The sequence below is a fragment of the Rhipicephalus microplus genome, chromosome 2, assembly GCF_043290135.1.
Source record: "Rhipicephalus microplus isolate Deutch F79 chromosome 2, USDA_Rmic, whole genome shotgun sequence".
Classification (NCBI taxonomy): domain Eukaryota; kingdom Metazoa; phylum Arthropoda; class Arachnida; order Ixodida; family Ixodidae; genus Rhipicephalus; species Rhipicephalus microplus.
Window position 1 is genome coordinate 154,589,238 of NC_134701.1, and position 25,641 is coordinate 154,614,878.

The 25,641-nt window shown below is 42.8% G+C and overlaps 1 protein-coding gene across 1 annotated transcript in view; it reads left to right on the forward strand.

Annotated features, from left to right (window-relative positions):
- Nucleotides 1-19,439, forward strand: part of LOC119169708 (low-density lipoprotein receptor-related protein 4-like) — a 97,107-nt gene extending 77,668 nt beyond the window's left edge. The window contains exons 24-33 of the mRNA XM_075886916.1: nucleotides 2,511-2,688; nucleotides 3,164-3,284; nucleotides 3,362-3,459; nucleotides 5,311-5,554; nucleotides 6,506-6,650; nucleotides 10,731-10,844; nucleotides 12,869-12,950; nucleotides 13,993-14,051; nucleotides 14,271-14,503; nucleotides 15,545-19,439. Coding sequence (XP_075743031.1) covers nucleotides 2,511-2,688; nucleotides 3,164-3,284; nucleotides 3,362-3,459; nucleotides 5,311-5,554; nucleotides 6,506-6,650; nucleotides 10,731-10,844; nucleotides 12,869-12,950; nucleotides 13,993-14,051; nucleotides 14,271-14,503; nucleotides 15,545-15,859 — 1,589 coding nt within the window. The 3' untranslated portion in view covers nucleotides 15,860-19,439. The remainder of the gene's footprint in view (nucleotides 1-2,510; nucleotides 2,689-3,163; nucleotides 3,285-3,361; nucleotides 3,460-5,310; nucleotides 5,555-6,505; nucleotides 6,651-10,730; nucleotides 10,845-12,868; nucleotides 12,951-13,992; nucleotides 14,052-14,270; nucleotides 14,504-15,544) is intronic.
- The last annotated feature ends 6,202 nt before the right edge of the window (nucleotides 19,440-25,641 follow it).

Below are 25,641 nucleotides of genomic sequence, written 5' to 3' on the forward strand. Positions count from 1 at the left end.
TAGATAGATAGATAGATAGATAGATAGATAGATAGATAGATAGATAGATAGATAGATAGATAGATAGATAGATAGACAGACAGACAGACAGACAGACAGACAGACAGACAGACAGACAGACAGACAGACAGACAGACAGACAGACAGACAGACAGACAGACAGACAGACAGACAGACAGACAGACAGACAGACAGACAGACAGACAGACAGACAGACAGACAGACAGACAGACAGACAGACAGACAGACAGACAGACAGACAGACAGACAGACAGACAGACAGACAGACAGACAGACAGACAGACAGACAGACAGACAGACAGACAGACAGACAGACAGACAGACAGACAGACAGACAGACAGACAGACAGACAGACAGACAGACAGACAGACAGACAGACAGACAGACAGACAGACAGACAGACAGACAGACAGACAGACAGACAGACAGACAGACAGACAGACAGACAGACAGACAGACAGACAGACAGACAGACAGACAGACAGACAGACAGACAGACAGACAGACAGACAGACAGACAGACAGACAGACAGACAGACAGACAGACAGACAGACAGACAGACAGACAGACAGACAGACAGACAGACAGACAGACAGACAGACAGACAGACAGACAGACAGACAGACAGACAGACAGACAGACAGACAGATAGACAGATAGACAGATAGACAGATAGATAGATAGATAGATAGATAGATAGATAGATAGATAGATAGATAGATAGATAGATAGATAGATAGATAGATAGATAGATAGATAGATAGATAGATAGATAGATAGATAGATAGATAGATAGATAGATAGATAGATAGATAGATAGATAGGCTCAAGTTCACCGAAGTTCGCTGAAATTCCTTCGCATTTATTATTCCACTCTAGAGAAGCATGAAGCTGTGCGTTCAGAAGACCGATTTCTAGTACTTCGTAGTCTACTATGAGAGAGCAGTGAGCCGTCCTGGTATGCAGACAATTGTGTTCATTAAAAGTGCGTAATAATTAAGAGTACTAGGTACTGTGTTATGAGAAGAGCTTAAAGCCGTTCAGGTGATTGATCAGCTCAAGATTTTAGTAAAATCAGCTCGTATCAAAAGGTAGCATTTCCTACTAGGCACTTTACAAAGGCCCGCTAGATAGCATAGGTGAAAGGAGTATATTTCGCGTATGTAAACAAAAGCGAAGGTTCACTGTTATCTGAATATTTAGTACATTTTCTATAAATCCTCAGGAACGTTTACCCTTATATTAACTATTACAAAACATGAGCCACTGTTTTGAAATAATTCAATTAAAGTGGATCAATCTCTGTTGACGAACACAGTTGTACATATAACCACCGTGGTGGTCTAGTGCTTGTGATGTTCGACTGATGAGCCGAACGTCGCGATATCCAATCCCGCCCGCAGCTACTGCATTTCGATGGAGGCGAAAATGATTGAGGCCCATGTATCTACATTTAGGTGCTCGTTAAAAAACACCAGATGGGTGAAATTTCCGGAACTTTCCCCTATGCCGTGCCTCTTAATTATATCATGCTTTGGATACATCAAGCCCGAACATGCATTATTCTCGCGCTATAGACACTGGCCGTGCCGTCTGCTGACCCGCAGGTCATGGGATCTAATCCCGGCTGCGGCGGCTGCATTTTCGATGGAGGTGAAAATGCTGTAGGCCCGCGTGCTCAGATTTGGGTGCATGTTAAACACCCCAGGTGGTGTAAATTCCCTGAGCCTTCCACTACGGCGTGTTTCATAATCATACGATGGTTTCGCGACGTTAAACTTGACATACTAATCAACTGGCCGACCAAAGCAGTCTTGCGTGCACGTCCAATAGTCGTGCTGCGCATGCGGGAGGATCAGTGACGGCGGGAGCATCACCGGTCTGCGCATTCTGGAGCAGTGGCTTCATAGGCGCGGAAAACGCATTCTGATCGTACCCCGTAGCTTATGCGCACCGAGCCACGCTGCTCACTTTTTTGACCATGTCAGCCACGGCTCTGCATACATATAGTGGAATTTTTGGCAGTATGGTACAGCCATAAAAAGGAGAGCGAAATTGTTGCTCAGAGGCGAAAAAGACTGAACTCATGGGATCCAGAGGCAATTTCAAATGGGGGGCTGAGCACAAAGAGAATGAACAGAAGCAGGCTGGGCGTGCTGCGGAGAGATGAAAGCAAAGGCATGAACGTCTAGCAAAGCAGCGTCGCCAGGAGGCCTGTTGTATACGACACGGTGAATCTCTCCAGAAGCGCCAGCGGTAGTCAGACCTCTGAGACGAACATCGCAAACAATCTGTTTGGATATGTGTGCGACATGTGCGAACGAATGTGACACATCAAATACTTGACTCCGGATTAGAGCAATGCGTGAAACGTGCAGTTTAGCGGTCCCCGTGATCTCACGCTACTCATATCTTTAGAGTAGCCAAGCTAAGCCAATGCCACATGTTTTCTCATGTTGTTGACATTTTTTTGTTTTTTTTTTGCAGCGCCGTCTGCATTTTTGTTATTCGCCAACCGTGGTAGCCTTCGGAAAATATCTTTAGACACTGCCGACAACATTGACATGCATCTACCTCTGAACGATGTCTACAACGCTGTGGCGGTTGACTTCAACTACAATGAATGGAAACTCTACTACACGGATGTTACTCTTGACGTGATTAGGTGAGGATATTTCCTTTGACAATTTTCACTAACATATTTCAGACCGTCTTGAAAGTGTGACCACGTTGTCTTGCCACAATCATAATCATACAACTGAACTATACAGTGATAAATAAAGAAAACCTGAGAAAATTTGTCGTGCTTTCGCTGTGAATAAGTGTTGCAGTCTGTGATTTTCCGTTATTCCCCCAAAGACCTTCTAAGACGCATGCTTAACCACATTTTTGGGGTATTTCTCTTCCTCAGCATTCAATATAAATTCCGTGTCTTAAAATGGAAGTTTTTATTGATTGGAGTAGTTTTCATAATACCTATGTGCACAACTGCAGCTTGCTCATTACCAAACACACCTCAACTAATTATAGCATTTGTGGTTCGAGCTATTAAGCTTTAATAAAACTGTTTGTGTAGCATATACTTAACAGTCAGGTGTGATAACGTATGGTTGTTGTTTTTCTATCTTTTTTCTTGTTAGGAGAGTGGACTTGAATGGTACTAATGTGGAAGTAATTGTAGACAATGACCTCGAAGCAGCGGATGGTTTAGCACTGGACTGGATCGCGCGAAACATTTACTGGGCTGATTCACGACGCAAGGCAAGTCACCTGAAACACATCGTTGTGAAATAAAATTTATATCTCATGAGCTTCCTCTTCATGTCTTTGTTTTGCAGACAATAGAGGTCGCCCGAGCGGATGGGTCAAGCAGGAAACTTTTGATAAACCTCGACCTGGACGAGCCGCGTGCCCTCGCATTGTTTCCCGAAAAAGGGTGAGACGACAGCTGACTCGCTACTCCGACCATGTTCATCTGCCAATGAGATAGCGCTTAGTCACAAGAACAGGCGTACTATACCGGCCACAATACTCTTTTGAATGAAACAGCTGCGTCATTTCAGAGTGGTAGATGTGAAGCACACTTTGTTATTGCGCCGTCAGTGCTTCTCAACAAGTTCTCAGAGTTGGAGAGTACCGAGTGATTCGCAAATAACAATGTTCTCTTACGAACAGGCCGTAGCATGCGAACTAGCTGTCGCTTTACTATTATTATTATTATTATTATTATTATTATTATTATTATTATTATTATTATTATTATTATTATTATTATTATTATTATTATTATTATTATTATTATTATTATTATTATTACATCATGAACTTAAGCGGCCTTACTTATAAGAGAGTTTTTTTGTAGGACGTGGTGCAAAAAAAATTCAAGTTTACAGGTATTATGTCTGCTTTAAAGTAGAAGCTCAGGAATACATGGAAGCCTGAAAAGATTAAAAAAAAATGTCGAACGCAGGGTGTGTCTTGAAGTAAACATATGTGCAAACAGTCTCGTCTTCAATGCTTCAAGCACCTGTCTTAGCACATGTATGCGTATTGTAGACGGACGTGCGCATGTGTGTGTGTCAGACATTGTAGTGGCTAAGGCAGTCGGCTGCTGACCCGCAGGACGTGGCATCAAATCGCGGTCACGGAGGTGGTATTTTCAATGCAATTAAAAATACTTGAGGCCCGTATGCCAAGAAATCTATCAGTGCACGTTAAAGAACACCAGGTGTTATGATTTTCCGACCCCATTTCTACGGTGTCTTTCATATACATATGGTGGTCTTGGGACGCTCAATCCCAACAATAAATAATAGTTTGTCATATAAATACATGTACTAATGTGGACGCTTGCAGCGTTGAGGAAAACACACCGCTTGCAGAAATTCTCGCGCCAGTACACCTCGTGTTCGTGAGTTTTATCCACTACTTTATTCAGCAGTACTGTAAGTATACGTTAACTTTCATTCGATGCAGTCACGTTTTTTCTGCAATATAGCTCATATTGGTGAGACTGATTCGCTGAGCTTTTCTAAAACCGAACCGAATTTATACTATTAATTTTGAATGACGCCATGGGTGCGACCTGATGTATCACGTAGCAACAAAAACATTTTTCTTGGAACTTGGAAGTAGCACATGTTTATGCTTGAGTGATTTTTGTGATTTCTTTTCCTCCGTGTGTTTGTATGCAGACGCGCATGTTTTGCTTAAGTGTTTTTCAAGTGTTAAAATGGGTATATTTTTGTTAAACCTTCTACTAGTCTCTTAGCACTTTATTTCGTGAGAGGGCGCAGAGGTATTCGCTAAGAGCAGTCAAGTTCAATGGCAGTGCCTCACCCGGTTGATTGTGAAAGAAAAAAGCGAATGAATATTGAAATGGTTGTTTAAACGAAAAAAAAAGTTGTACTTCTCAAATCGAATTTCCACCTTCCAAAAGTGTGGGAGAATGGGGAGGGGGGGTGGAGGCTAAAGGCGGGGACCAAGCTCATTCATCCTTATTTACAAAAAGTAGCACAGCCACCACCCTATACATTAATTCCTGAAAGAGCGTCTCTAATCCAGCAAACGTGTAGGACTAACTATAGCGTCCTACTGAGAGGATAGAAAAAGGGGGTGGAGATCTTGCGCTTTATGAGCACAGCTAAGCTTATGCTTTGTGCAGAAGCTCAATATTTGCAATGCAACACTATATCTGTACGCTCCACACAGCAAAACGAAGCCAGTGCTTGAGCTAAAAGGGTGGTCTTACAAGATAACTATTTTCTGCACCATCGCTTTCTTTCAGGTTCATCTTCTGGTCAGACTGGGGCAAGCTTCCGAAAATTGAGCGCTCTTTTCTAGATGGTAGTGGGAGAAGAGTCATCATAGCCACGGACCTTGGTTGGCCCAATGGATTGGCCATTGACTACGAGACAGAAAGACTATACTGGGTCGATGCCCAGCTTGATTGTATCGAGTTTTCGGACTTCAACGGCAAAAGCAGACAAAAGCTTATTGAAGGCGTTTCACATCCCTTCGGACTCACTCAGGTAATTACGCACAAAGCGCACAAAAAAGCACACAGTTATCGGCGTAAAAGTCACATTCTCAACAATCAATTTTTATGATGCTTAGTGCAATATCTTGTTCTCGCGTTGATATCTCGCACCTGAAGAAAGTACAAATTGCACAATAAATGAGTTCGACAAGTCAGTTAGGCAATCAACTCACTTATTCACTACATTTAGGATGCCGTGTTCTGGCTTCAATTAATGCAATGCCGTGTATATTCAGTTACTTTTACAGCCATGATTGTTTCTTCAAAATATGTTTCTTCTAACGTGTCTTGTCATGAACAGCTGAAAGCTTTACATGGGATGAAAGATTAGGTGCAAAGATATGGCAACTGCTGAATTTTTTCTCGTGATTCGTCATACGTAGCGTAATAAAAATATTTCTTTTCCCTTGGCAGAGTAGCAAACAGGAAATTTTTTTCTGATTAACTTCGAGATATTTCACTCAACCTTATTGTCTCTCTATAGCTTCACGCAAGCTTACAAGTCTGATTAGTTTCATTGGTAATTTGCTCGAACTTTTAGCTAAAGCTGTCACAAACCACATAGGTCACAGCTGTAAAAATTATACCACCACGAGAAATGTTGAGGGTCAATATACTAAAGTATTTCATTAACACGAAATTGTTGGCCGCACAAACGTATAAATTAAAGTGGCATCTGCATATAAATTTACTTCATTCACGTGAACAAATTCCAACGCTTTTGGCCTTACATCTTTATTCTGTGGCAAGGCTTACAATGACTTCACACAGTCATTATCTTACTGAACCACAAATGTTTCTGTTAAGGAAAAGTATTTGTTAGCGCTTTTCATTATCTTTATCTAGAAGTGCTCATTTATTCTGTGTTACTTGTACTAGGGCCAAGGCTTCTGGCTTACTCATAAAAAGTTCTGTTTCATGGGACACCGTTTGTTACTTGCAGTACCAGTCTTACATATACTGGACGGATTGGCACACAAAGGCCATCGAAAAAGCTCACAAAGAAACGGGTGCCGAGCGTGTCATCATTCGGGACAACATTGAGTATCTGATGGAGATCAAGATGGTGGCAAGGTCCAGGCAGACTGGTAAATAATGTGCCTCATTTCCACACATTGTTTTGTCTTGAACTCGAGAATTTGGCCCTGTCGCCAGATATCCACGGCACTGTAAGAGAGCCGAGTATCAATTTTAGGTGTGCAGCACATTAGGGGTCCGGGGCTACGGTATTCTGTCGTCGTCTGACGTAGATTGGCGTGATGCTAATAAAACCACGCATGACATAGCCGGCTGTAGCATATCCGCATACGTAGTTATTTGTCAATGCGATCCTTCTTTGGGAGCACTGAAGACGGTCCAACCTCTCCACATTTCAGCCACCGTGGCGTCCCCCAGGGTGGCGTACTCAGCTCTGTGCTGTTCAATCTTACGTTAATTGCTCTCACTGAGCATCTGCCAAGCACGGTCAGGCTATCAATGTACGCAGATGACATCTGCATTTGGGCATCGGCTGTAACACGCCTGTAGTTACGAGGAAGAATTCAAAAAGCTGCCACTGAAACATTACACTACCTCCGAAATCGAGGCATGGAAATTTCTTCCGAGAAATGCGCCCTCGTAGCTTTTACACGAAAGCCTATGGATAAGTACACTATAAACATCAATGGTCAAACTGTGCCATACGTTCGATCGCACAAGTTTTTGGGCGTCATAATTGACAGGAATCTATCATGGAGCGATCACGTTTCGTACATGAAGAAGCGGTTAATGGACATCTGTAATATACTGAAGTTCTTTGCAGGGAAGACTTGGGGAATGTCTCCCAGTGCAATGCTACAGCTGTACAGAGTACTTTTTGTCGGTTTCCTGCGGTACAGTTTACCGGCATTGCCTCGTAGTGCGTCAACAATGGCTACTATAGCTATTGCCGGTGACCACCTCATCACGACACATATCGACGTTGAGGCACTCCGGACACATATAAGGCATATTGCTCGGACACCCTGCCACCACCTAGCCTCTTTACCAGCAGACAGACCCCGTTCGTCGTTTAGCCAAACGGTCACCACATACCGCGATTTTTTGCCAACATGCTTCACACCCGCCGCCAGGCCTTTGACTCCTCCCTGGTGCCTAGCTCAGGCTAATATCAGGCTAACTACACCTGGCATCAAGAAAAAAGCAGATATGGCGTCACCTGCTCTTAGACAGCTTGCTCTGTTCTTGTTGTACGAGACGTATCAAGGCTGTATACACGTATACACCGACGGCTCTGTTTTACAGAAGAGTTCAACGGCATCATTTGTTATACCGATAAAAGACACGACAAGAAAATTGAAGACCTCCCACCTTACGACATCAACGGGAGCAGAGCTCACATCTCTTCGTGCCGCATTGCAATTTATCAGCGATCAACAGCCACAAAAATGGACAATTTTCAGTGACTCAAAGGCGGCGCTGCAATCCCTTCTATCCCCTTTACGCCACGGCCCGTACGAACAGCTGGTATTTGAGATTGCAGAAAAGACTAGCCAATTCATTGAGGAAGGACATGAAATAGCCTTTCAATGGCTGCCAAGTCATTGTGTAATAATTGGCAATGAACGGGCCGATCTAGCTGCGCGTTCTGCCCATACTGAAAGCGACGAAATATCAATTCCGCTTTCCAGAACTGACGCTGCACGGAAACTCCGCATGCTTGCTCGCAAGCGCACCACGTCACAATGGAACGAGTCACATTTTTTCCATGCACGGTTAGGTACTTTAGACCCAACTCTCAGTCTTCGAATTCCTCCGGAATTACGCCGACGAGACGTTACTATGCTGTGCAGATTATGGTTGGGCGTCGCATTTACCAATGCGTACGCGTTCCGCATAGGAATGGCTGACACTGCTGCATGCAACCATTGTGGCAGTGATGAAACAACTTGGCACATTCTGTGTGAATGCCCACAATAATGCTCGCAGTGACAGTTACTCTGCAATACACTAGATGAACTGGACAATCAGCCTCTTTCGGAAGAAAGACTACTGCGCTGCCGACAGGACTTTATGTCGCAGAAGAAGGCTGTGAAGGCGCTCATGCGCTTCTTGCGTTCAACCGGCCTGTCCAAACGACTGTGATCGGAACTCCCTGAATGTGTGCGCATATGTTTTTTTTAAATTTATTTTATACCTCTCTATAGCTATCCTCTTTCCGACCCTTTTCCCCACCCCCGTACAGGGTAGCAAACCAGTTCGTCTAGGTTAACCTCCCTGTCTCTTCCTTTTAATTATTTCTCTCTCTCTCTCTCTCCGCGTGCGTGCTCGCACCAAAGTAAAGCCTTCTTTGTCGTGTTCTTCGAGCGCTATCAACGTGATATCTATAGCGGGGAACTTGAGAGCTCGATGTTGTCGTATGCTGTCGTCGCTTGACGCATTGTAGACAAAGCAGCTTATAAAAACAAAGAAAAAGACGAAGAAAGTGAGAAACGGTAGGAGGTATGACAACAAGAAAAAATAGGAAGACAAATAAAAGTAAATAAAAATAAAGAGACGCACAACAACAGAACAAATTCAACAATAAAAATAAAAAAGCTGAAATAAAGAAAAAAACGAATAGAATCGAAAAAGGCTGCCTAGCTCCGCAATTCAGGCTTCGCACCATTATTACGAAGCTGCTTGAATTTTCCCCCCTATTTTTTTTTTCAAATACAGCTCAAGTGAAGAGGGTGACGGTAGGGCTTGGATCTCTCAACATGCGTGTGCGCATCCTACTGACGGTGCCTCATTTCAAAGCTCTGAAATCGAAGCTTTCCGGTACTCGAGTACAACTTTACAAGTCGGCGGCCTTTCCTCCTTAAAAGATGTGGAACCCGAGCCTGCAACAACGACAACATTCTCAAGACTGATGCCATAAACCGGGAGGATGGTTGTTCCGTCTTTGGAAGGCTTTTCCCAGTGAATTTCTGGGACATTTTTTTTTTAGCCGTGAAGCCCACTCACTGTCTTCTTTCGGCTATTTGATCAGGGCCTCTCCGGACTTATTAAAAGGACACTAAAAAGCTAAACCTATTTTTACCTATTAGTAAAGTACAGTTTCACAATCCGTAAAAGACCACTCCTACCACAAGGCTTAGAAAGCGACAAAACGCGCGAAAGAAAATGCGGGTGGAGACGCCATCATGAAATTCCCGCACCAAACACCGTGACGTATTAAATTTTGAAGGACTATGTTGCGTGTTACATATATAGCTTCTACTCGATAACAATGAAGTACATTGTCATTAGCGGGTGCCATAGAACTAGCATATAAAGTTTTAAAAATTTTTATTGAGCTAATGTCGCGAAAACATGAAAACTACATTTAAAAAGTTGTGACGTCACGCGCGAAAATACTGGAACAAAATTTTAAAGTGACCCTTTAACCTTGATTTTCTCCTCTATTAACTAACTTATGACAGTCAAACTTATGAAATAAGAGTTCTTATATAGCAGCTAGGCATCAATCTGAATAAAGACAATGTTTATCTTTGGTGTCATTTTAAATGCAATACGCCTACTGGTCTTTACCCAATGTTGTTAGCTCAAATATATTTTCTCGAGTTTTTCTAAATTACTATCTGAATTAGATTGAATTGAAGGTTATTGTTGCCGAATTCTTACAGGATCGACAGCAGAGGCTCTAGGCTGTAAAGCCTGACATGGGACTTTTACTCCTGTATACTATTGATACTACCACCCCAATACTAGTGCGAAATCTCACTAGTGCAGCCAACCGTTGTTTTATTCTTACATTCAACTCATTCCTGGCTCCCGCGAGCACTCTCTCAAGAACTAAAATTTGTTTTTTTTGTTCCCGCACTGTCACAATATATCAGCGAATTGCTTGAGCTGGCTCGAAACCTGGATTTATTACCAATAGGATTTCAGATAAAAGGGTATTTACAGTAAAACCAGAGCACGCAAGGCAGAAGCCTTTTGCTCACAACTTAATTTTATGGAATAGCACGCTACGATATGCTAACAGGCAGTCTGACTGTGTTGAAAGTGTGAACATTAAAAACGTGCGCTATTTAATAATGCGTCACCCACTTTAGTTTTACAGCTACATCGTTGCGGTATGTCTCTCTTTTTTTCATAGTAGTCACTTGTGACGGTTAAACTTTGAAAATTCGTTTTCGTCTCAGGTACAAACTCCTGCAGTGTGAGGAACGGTGGGTGCTCTCACCTGTGCTTGTACAGGCCACATGGACACATCTGTGCCTGCCCCAGCCAGCCAGATTCAAGGCATTGCTCAACATGTATGGAGTTGATTTTTTTTTCATGTGGCACTAGTTCACGCTAGATATACTGTTTCTGTGTTTATGTACTGCGGAGCTCCTAGAAAAAGCTTATGAGTATTTTGCTTACCTGTAGGCAATCACAAAAACAGTGTAACAATGTAATTTACAAAGCGCCTGAATTCCTGCAAAGCCTTAGTATACCTAATCTTTATTTATAAGCTATGCGCTGTATTCCTTTCACTGCCGAGGCAATGGTATTCCGTAAAAAATTATGCCTTAGCGTGAACCAAATTACCGCTTATGGTAAAACCCACGGTCTATCAACTACCACTGTCAAAAAACGTCATGTTCGACCACCTTGTCCGCGTTTTCTGTGTCCAAGTTCTTGATTCCTCGGAGAGTAATTAGCCCCTGTCAATCAATAGAAATGAATATATATAAAATAGCAGTGTCTTGAATACGAAATAATGTCAGACGCCTGTGTACTTCTTTTTACTCGTGTTTCGCTTCTATGAACAGGTGAAACACGACCACCTGTGCCTCACTGTTCAGTCTTGTGTTGTCCGACAGCTGTGGTAGAGAGCTGTTAAACGCTCGAGCAAGCTGACGCGCAACATAGCCTTCCACAGAAGTATCCGTGTGCTTAATGGTAATGCATTCACGTGTTCGTAAGGTTCCGTCACTGCAGTTGCTACATGCACAACCGTAGAGAGTTTGCGCAAGTCTGACTAACAATCGATGTTTCGAAAAGAGATCGCCGTTTAGGCAGTATTCACTTCCGCTTTCTTCAATGTCTTCAATTTCTGAAGATGGTTCGGTATAGTCTCGGATTATGTTGTTTCGAAACAGTAGAGACTAGACGACACATATCGAACAGAAAGAACAACCTGACCAGAAAACTTTGTAGGATTGTCATCAAAGCAAAGCGATAGCTTTCCAATATATCTGCTCATGAACGCTGCTTAAAACACTTATTGGTTTTTTCCGCTAATTAGTACGTTGAGGCATATGGGCATGCTATCACATTGTACTTTTTGAAGTATCGGCTCATGTCACAATATCCATTATATTTTTTGATGGGTTGGTATCATTTATACGTTCAAAATTGTCGCAAGCTTCGATTACACCACGTCATCCCAAACTTAATAACTTTCTTATCGGGATCAAACGAATTTTCTACTACATCGATTGATCCTAAGTTGTAAATGTGAAGTTGCAAACAGATGTTGAGGTCATATTTTATCTAAATGATTATAATATTATACGCGTGTAAGGGAATGTTGGTGCGAACTTTTGGCACTGGCTACTCTTCTTCTTTTGAACAACTGCTATGATATTACTTTAATAAAGTTGTTCACGCAAACGCGACTGCCATGCAACCATCCGCAACAACTGATGAAGCCACCGATGAGAATTTTGCCTTTGAGCGTTCGAAAAGCCTGCACAGATAAACAGTTGGGCTACATTTCGACCTTTAGGATTAGTTCTAGAAAAGTTCTAATAGACGGAAGTGTAAACAAGCAATGAGGGTGGCCAACATAAATAACAAACGTGCTTGACCAAGCCTAAAAACGAAAACTCCAGCAGGTGAACTTGCTACAAAGTAGGTTCGTATTTAAGAAAGCAGATCAGAGAAATTTCACACCTTTGTCATAAAATGTTTACTTTTGACAAGTTGCGTTATTAGAAAGCGGGAGATACTTGAGCCATTTGGGAAGGATAACATCATCACTTATGCGAGTTTCTGTTGCAGTTGTGGCACACATGTGCTCTTCAAATTGTATGCATTATAGGTGCGCTGTTTGTAACGAAGATAATGTTCCACTTTTATCTCCCTTGTACGATCCCGTCTTGTGATGACCCAACACAGCTAAACTTGGTAATTTTCTAAAAGGGGGTGAGTTTCAGACTATTTATTCGGACCACATTCAAAGAAATGCCTGCTTATGTTTACGTCATCTAATATTTTTGACTTGCCGAGGACAAAGCGACAACGTAGCAACAAGCTAAATTACACAGAATCTCACTGTTCAGTTTATTAGTTCCAGATATGACGACACCAAGTGAATTGCCAACAATTTCTACAGTACTGCCGTCGGCGCTACCAAATGCTTCAAGTGCTGGGTAAGTTATGATGAGGAAATTTCAATGGTTCTGAACTATGATAAAGTTAATGCGTATCGTAACATTTAAAGATACGCATGTTTCATGGTGTGGAGTGCACAATTAGTTGTTTTAGTCAAAACCTCGGAACCCTACATATAATTTAGTTTGCTTTAAAAAAGTCCTGGATGATATGCAAAGCGGCACTTTTGCATCAGTAGCTGTAAGAATCGAAAACAATCTGTTCAGTAACTAACAGCTTCTTTACGGGTGAGTTGCATCATGATTTATGATGACATATGATAGAGCGCAGTGATCTGGAGGAAGTTTGCGGTATATCATCTATGTCGCATTGAAAAGAGCCTCTAACAAATAAGTGAGCGCTGAAACAGAGCACACGAGCGAGTATCAAATTCTTCGTACAAGTACAAAGCCCTCGAAAAGCCAGATACCACTTACTGCGGCTTGCCAAATTTTCCATATTCATCAGCAGTTAAGTAGACAGAATAAATCAGAATTCATCTTATGACTTCCTGCACGAAACAGCTTGAAACATAACAGGTGAATTCCACCAGGGCAAACATTACTTTTTGTGCACAGATATGCCAATTTCGTGCAGAAAGGTGTATCTGCCTATGAGATCCTCCAATAGTCCAATAGTTCTTCCCATGAGTTTTGACAGAAAAGTATTGCTTTACTACTTCAGTGCCACGGTAAATACTGCCGCCGTCATGATTTGTGTGCGCGATAACACCCTAAAAGTGAAGGCAGTTGTCTCAAATTATGCCTCCGCGAGCACATCTAATCCGCGCCATTTTAATTTAATTCCTGCATGAAGTAGTCGTAAAAACGCGTGGCTTAAGAAATGTCAGCAGCGAAGTGGTCACACAAGTGTGTATCACCACATTCTAACCGTAAAAATGACAGTCGCTATTCCTTTGAAGTCGTCGCTAATTTTATGGCTGTTGCTAGCAACTATGAGCTGTGGTAAAAACCCGGTGTTACAAACCACTCATGCTTCTTTTTCTTTTCTTTTTTTCTTTTTTTTCTTTTTTTCTTCTAGCTGCAGTACTTCTGACATGGCAGGAGGAAAGTGTCACGTCATAGGATTCAAATTTTATGGTAGGTCTTGTGTTTAGTCAATGCCATTTGGCATAACTAGCCAATTGTATGATTTCTTTGCTACAAAATCTAACTTATTTAGTATTTTCGGTGCATTTGGTAGCAAACCTTCCCCTCGGAGCCAACACCACACCAAAGTTAGGCAAGAAGTCTAACATGGCCATCAGCAAATGAATACATTTCAACATCTACACCTGTGGCACTGATTTGTATTTACAGATCCCATGTTTCAAAGCACATACATTGCTCTTAGCGTCATCGGTGGAGCACTTGTGTTGCTTCTGTTGGGAGCACTGCTGCTGTGGTGCAAGAAAATGAAGAGCAACCGCACAATGGAACGGGTACAAGCACCACACATGACCCGGTACTCCAATCATTCACCAGGTCCCGTTGACTACCTCGACAAGAAGTCCTGGGGTTGGAGCCCCAAGGTGCGCTATGATAATCATGAGGTGAGTTCTTTTTTTCAAACAACGCTGCTTTAGAAATCGCAAACTTTGTGTCACATTTAACAGGTCTGAGTATTTCCGTTCTTTGTTGCATAATGTGCATGCACAGAGTTTCCTTCCGTTTTGGCATGACAGAACGATCACATGAGGACGGTGTTCTTCCTCTTAAAATCAAACGCGAGATCTCGTGTGATGTGGTCATTTTTACGACGTTAGGTTGGATCTAGATCGCTTTATTGCCCTTGTCATTGTACATTTTGAAATCTGTAATCTTAGAACTACTGCTGGTGTGAGTTTAATATCAAGATAATATTGGAAGAACATGTGAATAAAATTACGTTAATCTTGCAGAATAGGACAGTTTGGTCAGCTTTAAAAGACAGAGACGCAGTGTGATCTTGCGCAGGTACCAGTACTAGTGTCGTTTTTAAATGACGACAACTGCCCTTCTATAGCCGGTACATCCTCCCTTTGCAATGTTTACTTTAGCGGCACGAAGTACACGGAGAATTATACAATCTTGACTCCCTAATATGTCATGACTTCACGTTCGTGAAGTGGGTAACATTTCGGTTGGTTTATTCTTATCGCTTAGAGAGGGAGCCGAAAACAGAGGGATGAAGTTCTACGATAACACTTACGATTATCGGTTAAGACGCCATAGATGCCTATCTTTCTGTGGGTTGGAAACAACATCTGATGTTCCTTAAAGACAGCGCATAAAAGGGGGTCCTGTTGCAGTGACAAAGAAAGCAGACACTAAAACAGTCACAGTAACACTAGATTGTTTGGCGAAAGTTAAGTATAGCGGCTGCATTTTCGATGGAGGTGAAAATGTTGTAGGCCCGTATGCTTAGATTTGGGCGCACGTTGAAGAAATAAGGTGGTCATAATTTCCGGAGCCCCCCCCCCCCCTACGGCGTTTCTCATAATCATATGGTGGTTCACACCTCACATATCAATGAATCAATGAATCAATGAATCAATCAATCTAAGCGCAGGTTAAGTGAAGGTAGCATAACTGACGTTGTTTTTCGTGCGCAGCCCACACTCGTTGGCATCGGCGGCAAGGAAAAGCTGGACAACCTAGAGGTTGCCGCGCTGGTGAGCAAACGGCTTGACGAGCTCGAATCAGGCGTGATCACGCTTTCGTCAGGTGGCGGAGACGGCAAGGGCTTGTACAGCTTGGGTCTCCAAGGTTGCCCGACACCGCCGTCGCCTCCCAGGGTGGCCTGCCCTCGGCACTCGCCACACAGCGTCAGGAGCGGCGGCTCGCTGAGGAGAACGCTGCCGCACGACGTGCACCAGCAGCCGCATCACCATCAACATCACCTGCCCTCTGTGGAGACGGACATTTGAGAATTGCTTCACGCTAGCCGCCGAGCGGGTTCCCTTATTCCTCGAAGGCCGCCGGTGTGTCTGTCACCGGTGCACACAGCTCAAGCGTCATCGGCAGCGTACGAATAGTGTCGTCTTTCTGCTGATGAACGCTCTCAGTGGTCACCTTTATGAAAAAAAAAAAACACGTTCGCTCTCGCCCTTCGTGCGTGGCTTACAAAGTGCAAAGCCGAACAAAGTGCTGTATTTTAAACCTCTCTTAATGTTTTTTTAATGATTCACTATGTGTGCGCGTAGCATGAATACTCTCAACGTATTGGTGTACAATGTACACAAAATAGGTGTGTTAAAAAGTAAAAGAAACTGTCACATACATTCTGCCTAATATTAGGCTTTCTTTCGTTCAGATCCCATGCTCAAAAAATATAACAGAGACCCAGATTTACGACTGCCATGACACGGCCGAGTGCGGCTATATTTTAGAAAAACACTCTCTTTTGTGGGTATTCTTTTAAGAGTCCAGATAAAAAAGATAAAAAAAGCTTCAGTAATCCAACGAATCCTCACAGTCCTGACTTTAAGAACCACTCGTTCACGATCATTAATACTAGGGACTATTACTGTAGCAAGATACTTCAGCGAACAGCTATATAGTGTTGCCAGCGAAATAAAACAACACATGAGAGGGAACGAGAAGAAATTAAAACCAGCAGCTCTAATAGAGATAAAAAAGAAGGAATATGAGAAAGACAGGGACGTACCATGCCTAGAATGCTGCCCGATGGACGGGACAGGAGAATGAATGGGTATAAATTACTTGTACTGCACGTTGCATGGTAAGGTGAAACAACGTTGTACTTTCGAATTTGTTCACCTAAATGTAATAAGTGTTGCTTATTCATTACCGCTCAAAGGAAGATAACCAATAGAAATTATGAAATGTACCGTTATTCGCAGACTTCTTTATAACGGGTCAAGGGGTCACGTTTTTTTTTTCTTCCAGTTTTTTTTTTCTTTTTTTTAACTATGCGCAGATCCCCGAATACTTTTTCTGGAGCTCTGTCACGTACAGTGTTACTTCTTTGATGACGATGTTATCGTGCTACTGTATCCAGTCAGCTTGCACATAGATGCAGATGTTTTATACAATAACATCACAAAACATCAAGAGGAGTATAGAGCTGCTATTTTGAAGAGAAGAAGCATTATAGAGACCCAGGTCATAAAATTCTGCCACCTCGCATTAGGTTTTCTGACACTCGTTGAAGCTACGCACCTTGTTAGCCTAAAGTATTACGGTTTTCACCAAGTTAATCGGGTGAGGCTATAGGACGGTATACACTAATGACCCTGGCTTGTGCTCTGATGTTGTGTGTTAGAGTTTAGTGACAAGACGTCCATTTTAATTGCGTTTCGGTGAGTGGAAGTTGCAGAGCGATGTATATAGCGCTGAAGAGAGCTCGAAACCCTGCATTGATCTCTTGTTCTCATCAAGTCGGAAATAAAAAAAAATGAAAGGTTTCAGGACAACATTAAGCGCGAAAGTACGTGATATTAGTACATAACTCACTTGGAGCTGTCAATCATACGCAGCTCAAGATACTCTATCACCGAAGGCCAAGTATATTTCTTCATTATTCTTTTCGTTCTAACTGCATCTTATTACTGAAGCTGTAATACTATGACCATGTACAACATATTTCACAGTTCGTATTTGCATATTAGCTCTACTTGAACACTGTAATTAGAAGTATAGTTTCAATAAAAAAGTTTGTGCGTGTTGCACGCATTCCAACTCTTAAATAATATGAAATGAGCCGATTTTATTTTTTGGTCGAGAACGAAAATAAGTAACAATTTTTTTACTGTATTCTGTCTGCTTAGCACAAGCGTTAGATATGTGACTCATCAGCGCTAGAATGAAAAGGTATCACCAAGTTATCCACACATGCAGACAAAGAAAAATAAGTTGGTCTGTTGTAGCCAAGGATGATTAAAGAAAACTTACTGGAGCGGAAGCTCCCGCAATGCCTTGCCAGCAGAAGTGAAGCCAGCTTTTGCCGCTGCCAAGATGGCGGAAACGTGCTCTTTTCTGATAGTGCCCACTTAAAGATCAAGTGTCTTCGAAATGTTATGTAAATGCTACGTTAGTTTTATATCGAAAGATAGTTGTTCCCGACGAAAGAACACACAGAAACGAGTATGGATCACTGAATATTCAAAGAACTTTGCCTCCAAGTAGAAGCTCACTAAGGAAAACTAGCAACTGTGAGACGCACTTGGAGCACTACGTGACCCAAAAAAGTTCCCACATTAAACTCGTTGGGCGTGAGAGGGAAACGCTTCGTTTTTTAATCGCTGAACGATGATACTTTATCATGCCCCAAGTAAGATGGCCGCCACAGCCGCCATCTTGCCAGAAGAACGGCTTCACTTCTGCGCAATCATTTTCACTCCAGCATTTTTTTAATTACTCCTTGGTTCTAGCGTGCACAGGGGCTGTAATACCCCTGACAGCCACACGTTTCTCACTTCGCTAAAATGACACCTAGCATGAAAGTAATCAGAAACGAGGATGGATGTTCTAGTGGAGAAACTTTGTGCTTGATTGCCGATGGAAGCCATTTATTTGTGGATATAGGCTCTCATAGGCCACTTCGGTATAGCAGTGATCTCTGAGGCGCAATAGATCGCTTGCCTTCGACGAGGTCTAGTACAAGAACTAGTATTTTCTCTTTAGTGAAACTGCCTAAGGCACACTTCATCAGCAGCGCAGCTGTCTACGGCGTAGTCAGTTTCCTCCGAGCGTTGCGCCATGAGTGTGACAGTTCCTGCGTGGAGAGTTTGCATGAGCGTTGAACGGGCGACGTCGTCTGCAAAGTTCTATGTGGGCAAATAATAGTCGCTGTTCTATAACGTCAAAGTGAAATCAAACGCGCTGGTATGTAATAACGGGATGTATGTTCTTGGCATGTAAGCCACCCACTCAAATAGCACAGTTTTTTCTCGTGCAATTCCTTTTGCTGCTTGGAAGTGCCTCACACAGTTCCGAGACGAATGCGGCAAAAGAGAAGGTGAAACATCTATCTGCGTGAATTTTTAGCGCCTCGCTCTTGTCATAGCGGACGAGCTTGTAGCAGCGCTCTTTTGTTTTTTTTTTCTCTTTAATTCTGACTAGATGTTCATTTAAGTGAATGTTCGTACGGGTCGCTGCGGGCATGCAGCGAGCCAGTGGTTAGATGCAGAATTCGTATCGTTGGCATGACTGTTGCGTGGTGTGTGTTTCCAATATACGTGTATGTGAGGACGACAGTGCGTGTCTGTGCGTATATGTAAGCTGCTATATTAAGTGGATAGCGAGAAGCGTTTATATTGTGACTGTGTGCAGGAGTGATCGAGTCACTGGTGTACATAACATAGGGTTGTCGTTACATTTTCACAATAAAAGTTGACATATTCTATTTAATCATCAATGCGAAATGCATTAGCGGAAGCGTCATTCTCCTTAAAACGCTTTCTTGCATTGTTTTAAACGTGGTTTCATGAAACATGTTCCATAAGACTGTTGATGATAATAAAGATTTTTTATGTACACGTCGAATCTTCTGAAAATGTCGCCATTTCAATTGTTTAGTGATCTTGTCTTTTTCGCTCCTTCGTTACTTCTATTTTTTTCATATTTCTTGCTCAATATTATATTGCTTATCGTATTCACCAACAGATGCAACCGACAGATGATACTAATATAAAGCGGGTACTGCAATTTTGAAGCTACTACGTGTGATGGTCCACACTATCGATTTTAATTGACTACCTCCTCATAATGCGTGAAGGACGGAATCAGGGTCATGCTATTTCAGCCTAACTGAGCACAATCATGAAATGATGATTGATACGTGGGGTTTAATGTCCCAAAACCACCATATGATTATGGGAGACGCCATAGTGGTGGGCTCCGGAAATTTCGACCACCTGGGGTTCTTTAACGTGCACCCACGTCTAAGCACATGAGACTACAGCATTTTCGCCTCCATCAAAAATGCAGCCGACGCAGCCGGGTGCCTTAGCCACAAGACCACCGTGGGGGGGGGGGGGGGGGCACAATCATTAAAAAAAGTTCCCCAATGATTACCAGCAATGTTACTATATTCATGCTTGCCTTGTCAGAAAACACACTACAACACACGAACCAGCAGCTGCATCTCCATCAAGCAACAGACACTGGTGTTCGCAGGAACATTGATTTGTTTATTTCCCTCGGATGAGTATCTTCAAGTACATCGGTTCCTCGATCAATGGAGTTAATCGAGCTACAAAGAGCAACATAACCCGCTTACTGCATACCAAGTCTGAGCTTTCAGTTGCGTAGATTCACCGTATACGATTCAATTCAGTCGAGCACGAAACGTTCTTGACATTTTAATCACCTGCGTACACGGGTACGTCTGACCGCGTATAAGGAGCCAACACTGCACGCATTTCAATATGGTACTACAAAAAAAAAAAAGCCTGATAACATATGTGACTCGGCAGCGCTCAACTGTTTACTCATCATAACAAGGCTCGTGTGCGCCGTAGTTGTCCGCAGCTGTTGCCGCCAACGGTGTCCGTAACCACTATCCCGCGAAATGAGAAAAAAAAAAGAAAAATTGGAGGAGAATAATAATAAAAAATCACAGCATATCCGCGGAGTGAATGATGATGAGCGGGGCGAAGCTTCCATCAGCCCGTCCGTCCGTTCGTTCTTGCTTCCGTCCATCCACGCGACCATCCATGCGTCCATTCATGCGGCCATCCGTCCGTTCGTCCGCGCATTCGTCCATCAGTTCGTCCGTCTTCTAGTCTGTCTGTCCGTACGTCCGTGTGTCTATCTAGTGCACACTCCAAGTACTGAAATCTCGCATCCCCTGTGGCTTATACCCGCTCAGCACGTCCATCCATCCGTCTGTTCGTCTGCTAGTCTGTATGTCCGTCCGTCCATGCGTCCGGCCATGTGTCCATTTAGTGAACACTCCAAGTACCGCCGTCTCCCATCTCGCATCGCGGTGGCTACGTACGACAACGACGGAGGATGGACAGACCCACGCGTCAAGGAGCTTCGCCCCTAAAAACACCAGGATTGTGCGGAAGGAGCAGCACAGTCACAGCGAAAGCTAGAAGAGCGGCCTTTCAGAGCCTTTTCTAGACACTCATTGGGTAACTTCTGCAAGGTCACTCGCTTGATACCTGCTACGGAATCAATAATAAAAACTTTTGGGTATTATGCCAGAATTTGCTATGCCATTTTCTGACATTCTTCTTATAAGTGTGATATCCGCTAAACAATTGCAAACAAGCTTGTGCCAATTGTTTACGCTGTGGCTGACGATGATGAGGAATTGTGCCTGAAGTGGGTATCCGCTACAGTTAATAAATTAACAAGAACAAGCTTTTTGTAATGGGAGGGAGCATTGGATAACCCACTCGTTACGCTATTCGCATTGTGCGACGGCTGGTTGTTGTTTCGCTGTTTTAAAACGCTTTATAAGTCGTATTACCGCGATTGCTTTCCCGAAATCAAACCTGCCTAAAACAATTTTGCTAATGGGTCCCAAAAACCGGCGTAGCTCAGAGGTAAAATACAGGGCTGGCACCCAGTGGACCCGGGTTCTAGCCCCACTGTGGCCTTGATAGTACTTTTTGTCTAATTTCGTGTGATGTGATCATGGACACCGGTAGGGGAGGCGGCTGGAAACTATGGCGGCGTGTGACCCGAGGTGTGATCTCATAACAGCTTTCGCTGTAAAATTTAGGGGAGCGGGGGTGGACCTGGTCTTACACCCCCTGGCTACGCCCCTGCTCTATCGGGTTGAATTTTCAAGAGCCGTCCACTACGTCATTGGCTTTCTCGCACGAACTCCAACAATTATAGTACCGACGCTCCACTTTTTTTTTTTTTCAGGAACTGCCCTTCCAACGTCTCTGAAGTTCGAGTCTATGCCATTTTATGGCGCTCCACAGTAGTTTCGTGTATTTTTGCACTCTAAAATTTGCGTCAATGTTCTTCTTCATTGACGAAGCTGGGCGTCAATGAAGAACACATGACGTACTTGTACGTCATGACGTACTTGTACGTTATGTTAGCAGACTAACGGCTGTGAATGGACGAAAAATGTTGAGGAATGAGCACTGACTTTGTACGGATGAATGAAGATCTCATTCTTAATAATACAGGGACACATAATGAGAACTGACAGTGAGTATTAATGAGAAGAGACGATGGTGTTAAGGAAAGTATCGGTGATGTCATTTCAAGTAGCTCTAACGGAAATGTGAAGAAACAAAGAAGTGGAGAAAAACACGAACAGAACAATAGAAAGCCTTTTAGAAAAGCTCACTCGTAATAATGGTCCAGATATGGCTGAAGATTATTAGGTCGTTTTGCTGGTATAGAAGCCTTTCTGGGCAGTGTCGCCATTCGGCGAAAATGTACGCAGAACGTGCAATCAAAGCGTGGCAGCTTGATTCCCCACATACACTGATTCCGCAGGAAGTGGGCGGCGGGACAAAAGTCGTGTAAGAACTGCCAAAGGCAAAAAAAATTATCTCGTCCTTCCATAACATACACTCATAAAGAGAAGTTATGGTGTAGTCAATTCTGCGCTATCGCCTCTGGGATCTGCACTGAAGTAGGCTGAATGATGTCGCAGTCGTTATGTGAGCACTCACTCAATGTACACGGATGACTTCAGCTGCCTCCAGCCTTACTTTTTTTAACCTCAGTGCGTGCCTGCTAATGATTTCCCTGAGAGTAAATGTCCATCTCTGTTGAAGATTATGCACTGGGGAACACTGCGTGTCGTTTATATCTTCCCTTAATCTCGCTCCGTTCATGATATATAACCTCAAGTGCTGTAGGCATGCCTCGTGGACTGTGCCGATACGATATAAACGATGTATTACGAAGTTTGCCTTTTCTTCACGTCTTTGAAACATAGACAAACGGATGCACTTGAATGTCCTCTTAATCATTCATGGACGAGGCTCAACGTATAAAGTGTCAAGAATTTCGTTTTGTTGTTAGCCTGTTTGTCTGAACTTTAGTCGAGTACTTAAGTGGAACACGAACGTTTCCGTTTTCGTAAGAGAGGACAATCGATAAAACATTTCAGAAGGAGCGTTATCTATGTTTAAGACATGGAAGTTGACTCTGAGAAGGATGAATAACTTAACATGCAGGAAATCTGAATGGACGTGTTGATAAAGAAAAAATATTTTCTAACAATTGTGTACCTAAAATATACGTATATTAGAATTGAGCTTATACAGAGAGGTTCTATGCACAGAACCCCTGTTCTATTACGCTCGTTAGAGGTATACTGATGTGAACTTTACACTGGGTGACATACAGTGGGATTAAAATTATGTAGTAATACATCGAAAAAACAGAGTTTGTGGCTTTTCGTGGCTTTTAGACAATTAAAGCCATTTGGGACGAAAAGAAAGGTTTTCTTTAACGCTCAGCAATAAAATTGAATCACTGTACCACTTCACTTAGACAGAACAAGCCTTCTGTACCGTGTCAGCCGATCATTTAGTTGAAGTTGAAGTTGAAGTTTATTTTATTTCTTTCTGATACAGAAAGAGGAGTAAGAGCTAAAGGCCGTATTGCCTGACAGAGGCTCCTACTCCCATGCGCATTCGGCATGCGTGTACATGTTTGCATGCGATGCGAGTATACAAACAATAAAGCAACCAGAAAAATCAAAACATGCATGTACATAATTGTCACTGCAAATAAAGCATTACAGGTAGACATCATACATGAAAATTCTTCATGAAAACAAACATATCATACAGACACTCCAAGAATATATACCTATACGCGTTGAATTGTGAATTTTCAAATTGTAGGACAAACTGTATATGCGGTACACGTAGAAAATTAGACAGGTATATTTTATTGATAATTTGTCGTGGATTGGAATCATCAAGGCCATAGCAGTTTAGTCTCACTGTAGTCGCCAACATACTTTAGGCACCGATGAACACCCGGCTGTCGATTTAGCCCATTCCAGCGCCGCATTGGCATAGGCAATCACTCCAGATGTCACGTGCGTGCTATCACTTGATCTGTTGTACGAGTGACAATGACAGCAACTAGAGCACGATGGGCTATTTCGGTGAAGAAGCGGCAGTGACTGCGCCTGCTCACATTTTCCAGGTTCCAATGTGGGCAGCTAGGATCGCATAGCATACCTGTGCATAGGATATCATAACCGTGCATAGTATAAAAAGGTAGGGGAAAAGAACGGTGGTGCTGCGATGTTAGCGTTGGGATGGGAGAGGAACGGGCGCCACTCCATCACAAGTCAATATCACGGACGTCAAGCGGGCTGCACACAAGAGGCACCGCCGGTGCACCTACCTGCGAGCACCAGTTGCGCCGATACGTTGACCAAACATTGCACTGCACTTCTTACTGCTTTCCCGTTGAATGCAACTGCACACAACATCGCTGATCACACAATGAGCTTTATGTTATGCATGCCCCACAAATAGTGTGCACATGACACCTCGTCTAGATCAACTGGAACGCGATGTTTGTTCTATTTCAATTAGAGGAACGAAACGGTATGTGCGTTTTTTTATATGTGCTTCCCAAGCACTTTTGGATCATTGGAAATACTTCTTCACTATATATATATATATATATATATATATATATATATAGTCAAGTAAATCCTCCGTGAGCAGTCACAAAGTGGTTTATTTCGACGTTTCAGCCCGATTGTGACTTTCATAAGGATTGAAGATTGAAAGTACAGTTTGTAGGTGCTCAGCGCTACACAATCTTAAGTGAGAAAGGATACTCGAAAAAAAAAGTAAAATAGAGAGGGAGAAGAAAGAAAGAAAGAAAGAAAGAAAAAAAGAAAGAAAGAAGGAAGGAAAGAAAAGAAGAAAGAAATGCTATGAGAACAAGATGTGGACTCTCCCAGCCGCCCCCTTCTATCCACTTTCTTTTTTCCCATCCCTCTGCTTCCGTTTCTTTTCATTTTTTTTTCTCTTTTTCTCACCTTCACCTTTAAAATGTCCACGGTCTGCGTACCTTTCCTTCCACTAACGTATTGTTCCCGACCAGAGGGCACCGCATGGCGCTGGCGGTTCTGTGTGCGTAAAAAGAGCTTTTTAAATAAGTTTAAGCCTTTAACTACTCAGCGCCTCATGGACATCTCGTTGTTGAGAGAGGGGCGCCGCGTATTGCCGCAGGTTTGGTTCCTGCCCACGGCAAGTTATCTTTTCTTCATATTTATATTACAACTCGGTCTGATAAGCTTCCCTATCCTTTCCTTGACATTGTTGTCTGTTATATCTCATTAATATTGTGTGAAACACGGAAAAACGAGCCCTTAAACTCTAAACTCCTGATTAATATCAATACCCTCAAACTCTACCACAGCGAGATATTGCGTTCTCTTTCGAGTGACATATCGGCCACTTCTCAAGTACAGATGATGAACTTTCCTACAACCACCATAAAGCTGTTTGCTCTAACTGTAGCTTGTAAACTTCTTCTACATCGTGTTGAAAACCAGGCTGAACTTCGCGCAGGACCAAAGTCTGGATCACATGCCAGTTTTCAGTTTTTTCAGGCAGGTCTCATTTATAGACCACTGAGGCTCTGCGTAAAAAAGTCATTCATTCTGCTCACATTCTTCTTGAAATTTTTCTTGTTGCACGAGGTGGAGCCTTCATCACCATAAAGCCAGACATGGCTCGCTTGCGGAATGAGAGGATCATGACACCAGGAAATAAGGTTTCAT